Source organism: Osmerus eperlanus, chromosome 8 (genome assembly GCF_963692335.1).
Source record: "Osmerus eperlanus chromosome 8, fOsmEpe2.1, whole genome shotgun sequence".
In the NCBI taxonomy this organism is placed as follows: domain Eukaryota; kingdom Metazoa; phylum Chordata; class Actinopteri; order Osmeriformes; family Osmeridae; genus Osmerus; species Osmerus eperlanus.
Genome location: NC_085025.1, coordinates 8,251,600 through 8,260,915, shown reverse-complemented (window position 1 = coordinate 8,260,915; position 9,316 = coordinate 8,251,600). Strand labels below are relative to the sequence as shown.

Sequence of the window (9,316 nt, the reverse complement as noted above, 5' to 3'; positions counted from 1 at the left end):
CCAGGGGTCCCCATCTGCGTCCCTGCGCATCCTCTGCCACATGGCAACCGTCCCTTGCTGAGTCTGGTCCATTCTTCAGCCGGCGACGCACCCCTGCCTGCTTGCCACCGCACACTGCGCCTGTTGTTCGACCACAATGAGACGGAGAATAGCTGCACCCATAATCCCTTGCTGTGAGGTGGGGGGGGGGGGGGGTGGTTCTCCCTCCTTTGGCCACCATTGAAGCCAAATACAAATTGTAAACAGGTTATTATGCACACAACACACTCCAAATGTAAAATTACTCCTGCAATGTTTGTGGCTGGATCTCATGTGTTTATCTTAAATCTTGACTTCATCCTTTAGTTTTTGATTTTTAGAAAGTTTTGCTAAATCATTCTGTTTTTGCCTTACATGATACAACAACTTACTGTAAACAAATAGCTAAAACAATTTTATTTCAGAATCATTGTCAAGTAATCAGCACACACGTGTTATGTTATTTGGCGTCTAGAATGGGTCCTAGATATAGCAGCCCGGCATCATTATTAAACCATCAACTATTAACATAAATACACCACATAAACCATGAGTACAACATGTGAGTCACGTACTGCAAATCATCCACTTCCCCTTGACCTAGGGCCCCGTCAGCAACATGTGTCATCATGGCCACGTAAAGACCAACTTGGTGACGATGCTCTTGTCCGGGCAGTCATTGTCCACACGCCTCCCCTCTGAGCAGAGAGCAGACAGTCAGCCTCCTGAGTGTCTCCGGTGGACATGATGTTTCAGGTGATCATCACGCACCTCAGTCCCAGCGGATGGCTAATACTTTACACAGCTGCGCCATTGGCCCTCCAACAGCTGCCTCTCATCCCGGCCCTCACACAGCACCGCAGCAATCAGCTACCTTAGCATTTTTGGAGTTCAGTTGGAAGGCTGAGTTGTTTGTTTGCCCAGGGATGTGACGTGATGGTATAGGGGGAAACAGGAAACATAACAGACTACCTGTCAGGCTCATTCCACAGACTTGACCTGAAGTTGGGGCAGGGCCAGGGAGCAATCAGAGAGAAATAACAGGAGAGGACTCAGATTTGTTTGTTCAGACTATATCCTAATAAGGCTAGTTCTATAAATCCCATGGTATATCATACATATAATCCTTTGATTATATGATATGAGATTAGTTTGTGCACCTGGCTGAAACTCCTAACTTCATCAAGTCACAAGTGCCAGTTATCATTTAAACATCTTACGGTTGTCCTGCAATTATTAAGGTAGTCGTATAGTGCTTTTTAAATGTAAATTTAATGTTACAATGAACAGATTACAATGACTGATTGTGTGGTATTCTGAAACATGCCTACTGTAGTGCCTAGCAGAGGTGTCTGAACAAAGGTTATGTTGAGGACCACAGCTTTCAGAAAGGAAGGGATTGAGTTAGACAAGTTTAGTGTTTTGCCCCTGCTTCCTGTGAACTCATAACTTCACAGTCAACACATAGCAATTGTGTAGAACTCAGCTGGTCAGGTCACAGAGAAAAAGAGAGGACTTTGTCTTCCATGAACCACATTTTTATTTTATTATCTTTTCATGATAAAACAACCAACTCTACAGGGAACTTTTTAGTACTGTCTGATTTACTGTATAGGGAGAAATGATTGAAATAGGGTTAGCAGTTGTCTGGGAAAATTGATATTTCATTAAATTACGTAACTCATTCAATGAATTTCTGGATTATGTACATTGCGTAGGAGTCATTGATGAATCAATGTGAAGGACATAATTTCTCTTGCAGTAGAAAGTTTTTCTTGTCTTTTTGTTGAAGTGGAACACGGTGCATAAATGTAGTCTTGCCAGTGCCCCTTCTACTTGTGTTCGTGCATGGTGCTGCAGTAAGGGTCTTAAGCCCTGCAGTTGAGGTGAAAAGGATCAAACTTAAAACAAACGTTATGTGACAACTAATTGGATTAAACCCCAAGTGAGTGATACACAGAGACCACTGAGACTTGCTCCTTTGTTTGGAGTGCTGAGTGTCTGTCCTTGTCCACGCTACAATGCCCTACCCCCGGGGTAGTGGAAGTGCTTGTTGAGACACCACAGGGAGTCTTTACCAAGGGAGGCTAGCTGAAGGAACCTGACCTGACCCCAATGGTACCCAGCTGACACTGTACCAAACCCCCCTCTTCAACCTCTACAGCCCCCAGCCTCAGGCTACTCACTCCACTCAACGGTCCAGTCCAAAGCACCCTGTTCCTCCTACATATCTCCACAGAGTTTTCCCTCAGGCAACAAGGGTAATGATATACCCCTTCAAAAAATGAGGCCTATTTCTTACAGCTGTTAACTCTGGCATATGATGAATGTTGTCATTCTGGTCAATTTAATCAAATTCTCAAGGAACAGTGCAGTGGAGGTGTATTGAATCAGGAACATACATTGGGTACTAGGAGTGGTGTAACAAGACACATGTGTTGTATACCCTATGGGTGTTGTTGTCTTGGGCTTGGAAATTCTTCACAGAGGTCAAACTGGAGTGAACTGACAGAGTAAGAAATCTGTGTCAGTCCTTTGTTGGTGTGTGTGTGTGTATGTTAGTGTATGTGTGTGTGTGTGCTTTTGTGGTTTTGTCTGTGTGCATGCCTATGTGTGTGTGTGTGTGTGTGGTCGAGGCTCGTTGTCGGGGCCAGGTCGACAAGGCCTCCCTGAAAAAATGTGCGGGCGTAAGATGCTAATCAGCGAGGTCTCGTTTCCTCCCACTAGTCCGACAGCGGGTTCCCTTCCCTGGCTGGGGCTCTTTAATGCGACAACCAGCCAGGCCCAAACATCCTGACGGAGAGAGGCTTTTCCCTTATCAGTCAGGAAACACCGCTCCTGCGCCACATCCTCTTTACAAGAAGCCCGACTCAACCGTTCCCAAAAAAACGCAGGAAGGCCAGCCAGACTCCAGGATTTGTCAAAAGCCCCAGAATTCCTTTTATCGAAACAGAGAAGAATTTTACGAAAGAAAAAGGAGCGAGAGAAACGAGGAACGTGTAAAACAGTCATCAGGGGCCCCCGAGATTTATTTATTTATTCCGTGCAGATTATGAAAGGTCTGCATCAGCAAGATAGGACGTGGGGTGAGGGGGTGGGGTAGGATAGGGTGGGGGGTAGGTGGGTTATAGTGAGCCACAGAAAGGCACCCAGAATAAGACACTGGAAAAACAAAGAGACGGGTTGAGATGGAGGGGGGCGGGGTGAAAGGAGGGGGCTGTGGGTGTTTTACACTAATCCTCTGAACCGCGGGTGGAATGAAAGCGAGTGGGGACTGGGGAGGAAGGAGGACGATGGAAGAAGGGTGGAAGAGAGGAAGCAGAGAGTGGGACAGCAGGCTGTCAGCTAGGACCAGAGCTAGGGTTCTTCTCAACAACAAAAAAAGATCATGATTTGTAAGGAAAAGCATTTGACATTAACTAGTCAAGTCTCGAATTCTGAACGTAACAAATCAAAACTAATTTCAATGAGAATAGTTGAGCCTTCGGTGAAGAACTTCATTATTATAAGATTGCAAATTAATTCCAATGCAACCGCTGGTTTAATATGGAAACCCAAAACCCAACAAACTATATTGTCAATTACATTAAAGACGTAGGGACGTTGTTTCACAGCATGCAAATTGCAGAGGATATCACACAATCCATGTCTATGTAAGCATATTTATATGGCAATTAAACAGATTTAAAGAAATCAATATAAAAGAGGAACTTTAATTTAAATAAATTTTCACAAACCTAAATCAGCATACAGTAATAGTTATCCTTATTATTTCCGTTGTAAAGATTATGATTATATATTAAGTACTTGAAAGAATGATAAGTATATAAATTTATTTTCTTTTTGATATACTACTTTGTCTGGAAGAATTGCATAAGAAATGTCAATGTAATCTAATCCTCATTTAAATACAAACTACTGAGGTAAAACTCCCAACTAATGTAGAGAGAACGAATTTTACAAACATTCACAAGAAAAGAGTTGATAATAGCATTACAATTAGCATTAATGCGAAACATCAAATTACTTAAATTAGCTTAAGAGCATTTGTACACACCTGCATGGCAACAAGACATTTACAACTGGATTGCAAGTCCGATTAAAATTCTGGGATCAGATATGAATCTGATGGACCAGAGGTTAGGGTTAGTTTTGTTTTATGTACGTCCCTGAGGTTTCCATTAAAGTTCCTTCTCACTCTGCGTAGATTTATCTTTTTCGCCTTCTACAAACCTCTTTGTTCTTCTGTAGGCCCCAGACAATCATATTGCTCTGTGATTGGTCCTGCCCCCTGCCCAGCATCCCCCTGCCCCCCCCCAACTCGCCAAACCTATTGTCTCAACTTAGTTACAGGTGGGATGGGCGCAGTTGCCAGGCAACAGCTTAAGAAATGCCATAGTTGTTGTAATAGGCCGCTGTGGCATCCGCCAGCACAGAGATGAGGCTGGTTTCCGTGGAATTGCTGGGGCATGCAGATGCTGGCGCGACCTGGATGTGTCCCGTAACGGTCATGCCTACTTGTTCCATGGAGTGGAACCCTGTGGAGTTCAGGTACTGGTCGAACTCATTGCGGTCCACTTCCCCCAGTAGCTCTGCTTGGCTTAGCTGATCCAGGGTCTCCATGTGACCCTGCTCTGGGGGGGGGGACAGCTGGCCTAGGTGGCCCTGGAGCCCAGGATGGACCTGGGAAAAGGACGGGCTGTAGTAAGACAGCGGAGGACCATGAATCAGAGCCCCACTCCCAGCCTGGGACATGGACATGTGGCCCAGGTGCGTGGGCCCACAGTGGAGCTGGGTTTGAGCATATTCGGTGTGATAGGGAGGGGGGCTGCCCATGTGAGCCGACACCTGGCGTCTCTCTTCAGGACAGGAGGAGCCGGAGGAGGGTGAGCAGGAGGAGATGCCACCACTAGTGATGGAGGAGGAGTAATAGGAAGAGTGTTCGTGGTCCATGACATCCAGCGGGGACATCTCCGGTGGGGTGGGCAGACCGTAGGGGTAAGTGTCGAAGCTGCTGTTGGAGCTGGAGGGCTCCCTGAAGGACCTGACGCTAGGGAGCACGGGGCTGTGGGACGAGAAGCCCCCACCGACCCCAGGAGACCCATCGTCGTCTTTGTCAAGAGGGTGGCAAAGCCCTCGGGGGTCATTCTGGTCAGGGCCCGGCAGGCCACCGAGGAGGAAGCCTGGGTCTACGCGTTTGCAGATGCGCTTCAGCTGCTTCTTCCTGCGAGGCCGGTACTTGTAGTTGGGGTAGTCCTGCATGTGCTGCACACGCAGCCTCTCTGCTTCCTCCACATATGGACGTTTCTGTGGGGGTGTCAGGGCCTTCCATGACTTGCCTGCATGACAACAAAAAAGGCTTGACTTAGTGCATTTTATAGTGCACTTTTCCATTTAATTATTCTGGAGGACAGAATAATGTACACCATAGAACATTATATCATAATCCTTGTACGTTTGAGTCAATACTGTCATAATAATGTTTCAGTCAACCAAAGAACACAGTAAATGTTTTCATTTGTTATTGGATGTGTTATTGCGAGGGAATACGTTTTGGGAAATAATTATAAATTTTATGAAACTGTTAAGTAATTACCCAACTGTTGATATAACTAACTACATATACATAAAAGTCTTTTTGGAATACATGACTTCCTGTTAAAAAGACCCGGCATTGCTAATAAAAAGCAAACATTTAGTGGGTGTTAAATTAATGCCATGTAATGGCATGATAATATTTGTTTTTATGGTTTGATAAAGGTATAATTAAATGTTCACTTTGATAGAAAATATGGATTCCTTAAAACAGCAGGATTTTTTTATGTAAAGGGATAAGAATCTAAATATAAAAATTATAAATTGCACAAGACCTATTACAATGGTTGTTGGTTGCAAGAGATACTGCACAAAGAATAAATAGTGTATTATAATAAATACTAGCCTATTGTATTATCCTAATACTTTTTGGATAATTCGAAAGGTTACCACTGGCTGTGGTAATTTTTCATGTTCATTTTAAATAAAAGAGAATAATCATTTATTTAACAAATCTACCAGTGTGACTGTGAAATAACTTTATCTTAACGAAAAAGATAATAATTTCATGCATGAAATATGTTGTTTTGACAATTGTGTCTGTGCCCAAAATATGTAACCTGTGATAGATTAACCCCATACATTCTATTTAAAAAAATCAAATTGGCATGAGTTTCAAGTTGTGTGCATCTTTTTTTCGTAATCCCCGTCTTGTATGCCTGCTTTTGTTAAATCTCGGTTTGGCAAAGATAATGTGATCTGCGTGTTTTTTGAGCGCACTAAGCAAACCATCACTACGCGCTAGTCTAAAAACTGATAAATGTGTGTAAAACGGAGTTAATGTTAATTAAATTGAACCAGTTTCGTTTTGCTGAATGTTATAAGACATAATGTCACTATAAAAAATATTTTTTCCTTATTATTATTGAATTCAATTAATTTGTCTAAAGGATGCTTGGGCAAACACCGTAATTTGGGAACCAAACTAAAATGTTTGATTTCGTTTTTCTTCTTAAAATTAGCTTTTCTCATTCAAAGTTTGAAACAACATTTTTTAAACTTTCAGAACAATTAAAAACAACTCAGTTTATTCGAATTTGTAATGGGCCTGTTTGCCATAACTTCAAAAGATAAACCGGCGACCAACGTTTAGGCCTGTTCATATCAGATGAGGGTCACACTACATCAATTATTACTATATGAGTTAAACAACTTGACAATAACTGTTTTGAATTATCATATTTTTTCATCTCACCCAACATTTTGCTGAGCTCCGCATTGTGCAAGTCGGGATTTTGAACAGCCAGACGCTTCCTCTCATCTTTAGCCCAGACCATAAACGCGTTCATAGGTCTTCTGATGCGCGGCTCCGACACTTTGTCTGCGGGAGTCCTGTGCGAGCTGTGTCCGTCGGGCACGTCCCCATCTCCCGCGGAACACTCGAAGCTCTCTGGCCACGACGAGTACGCGCTGATCAGGGCAGCCATCTGAGCGCGCTCTCTCAAAAAAATATACTTACGCTTCTCGCGCTCCTTAAATAAAGTTAAATAAGTTTTGCTTTACTAACTGATAACAAAATAACTTTATCTGAAAAACGAGTTCCAGTAAAAACTAATTACAGAGAGACAGAGTGAGAGAAAATTCAACTGCTCTTGATGACTGACTCAAATATTAAGCCATGCGCTGGTTGGTTTGAGATGGGCGGTAAAGCGCGCGACTCCTCCTCATGGGTTCTGATTCAGTGTTTCCTTGAGGATAGGGGAAGCTCTTTATATTTGAGGAGCAGGTTCCAAGAGAAGCCCCGAAGGACTTGCAGCTCCTCCTTAATTGCAACTTGAAACCTGTGAGGAAGCAGAGAGGAAAACATTTCAACAACGTTTACTACTAAATCACGTACCACAGCATAATATGATTAAATGATAGGGCATATGTAAAAAAAAATCATAGGAACATTATTTCTAATTTGACAATGTGGAACTGACGTTAAATGTGGACTTTTGTTTATCTTTTTAGGCTAAAATGAAGCTTATAACTTGATAGTGATTTTCATGTAAATTGATAGCCTACAGTAGACCCTCAGTGTTACATTCTTGTCTTAAATTCACCATAGCATCTTGAACCCACGGCACTGAATAGTGGAAATAATTGCCACACTTTTGCCTTTAACATAGCCTAATTGACTTTCCGTGTAATTGAATATCTGTAGCCTATTTTTTACCTTCGTGAATCTTGATGACTTGCGATTGTCTTGGGACATTTTGGTATAGGCCTATTGTTTCGAAATTGTTGTTTTTTTTACTTTGACTTTAAACCAATCCAACCTGTTTGGTCCGGTGTCAGCATCCATTTAATGGTGACGTCACTTAATATTCAAACCTGAGGTTGTTTTACGCACAAACCGGCCATTTGTGCCCTTCAAAAGATGTTATGTATAAAACAAAACCCTTAAAATGGTTAAACACACAAACCAATGTAGACAATGCATTTTAACCAATTTGGGTCAACCTATTCAAATTCAAAGTTTATATAAGTTTATGTAAGCTATAACATTTCAACAATACTGTAATTCTCAACGCAAATCTAGACCAGTCTGTGTTAGAAAGACGACAATCAGTTTCCGCCACTGGTCACCAGCGGAGTATCAGACAAAGTGTTCATGTTGACAGCATTCACTTGGAACGCTGCCACAAAGTAACTGTGTTCACTCGTCATGGATACTCCACGACTCTAACACACAATGATGCACGTTCACTCACGCTCGCGCACAACCACAAACTCACACGTAGGCATAGGCTATTGGCTACTGTTTGCGCTCATGCTTTTTCTGCAACACACTCAATCATCTTCCCTTTGAAACATGCACATATTTAATCGTTTTACTGTATTCAGCTCAAGCACCATATCTTTATCAAAGTTAAAAAGAATGAAAAAAGCCCTCATACAACTAAAGACTCTTTAAAAGAGTGAACCTAAGTAACTACCAACTAGATGATCCAGTTTTCAGTGACACCTCCGAGGAACTTCCTCTACAAGGTTAGGGAATGGCCCGTGATGTCTCAGACTGAACAGAGGGGCCCTGTCTACATCTTCTCTGTCCTGACGTATGTGTTTTTGGGTGTAGGTAGGTGTGGAGGTCACACACGTGTGCATGTTGCTGTGAGTTGCGAAAGTGTGAAACTGCACTTGTCATTTATTAAAGCTAGCTTGGTGGAGTAGATTCAATTCATCAATACTTTAAGAGCATGAATCCATCAGAACATTTTATTTAATGTTTTAGAATCAGAACAGGGATTTATCCATGTGTTCGTTGGAGTGAATTCTGTGCTACCATTTTGGTTTTATCAATCAGACAATCAATCAATCTATGTCAGTCAGTCACATTCATTCATACAATACAGTTGTTAGGTTTCAATATAGCTGTGAAGAGCTGAATAAAATAATTTTGTGTATTGAAAGTTTGTTTGTAACCCTCTGAAAATATGAGGGTCTTCAGTGTGAACTGTCTCTGCATGTTTATTTAGAAATGATGCCAATAAGCACCAGAGAGACTAGCACCTCCATAACAGCTGACAGATGGCATACTCTGTATTCTCGTGTGCTTCAATGTGGTTTTGTACAAGTTTGTCCTTTAACATGAACACTGCTGCAAGCTGGTCTTGTTAAGCTATGACTGGGCGTCATGACACAACAGAAGAAACAGGAAACTGTGTAGTGTAATCTATCCAAACAATCAAATCAAGTCAATATACCTTTTGAGGCGGCA

At 42.3% G+C, this 9,316-nt stretch overlaps 1 protein-coding gene across 1 annotated transcript; it reads right to left on the bottom strand.

Moving 5' to 3' along the window:
* Positions 1-1,354: 1,354 nt before the first annotated feature.
* On the bottom strand, positions 1,355-7,318 carry sox7 (SRY-box transcription factor 7). The gene is made up of 2 exons (XM_062467758.1): positions 6,809-7,318; positions 1,355-5,357 (listed from the first exon to the last, which is right to left on the bottom strand). Exons 1-2 carry the CDS (start codon positions 7,038-7,040, stop codon positions 4,402-4,404), a joined length of 1,188 nt encoding a protein of 395 aa, XP_062323742.1. The 5' UTR covers positions 7,041-7,318; the 3' UTR covers positions 1,355-4,401.
* Positions 7,319-9,316: the final 1,998 nt, after the last annotated feature.

Bases quoted from the DNA above. Each gene is read 5' to 3' on its own strand.
- sox7 (XM_062467758.1), bottom strand. From the start codon at position 7,040: ATGGCTGCCCTGATCAGCGCGTACTCGTCGTGGCCAGAGAGCTTCGAG. The intron at 5,358-6,808 runs GTGAGATGAAAA...GTTGTCATGCAG, and splicing joins GGAGCTCAGCAAAATGTTGG to GCAAGTCATGGAAGGCCCTG.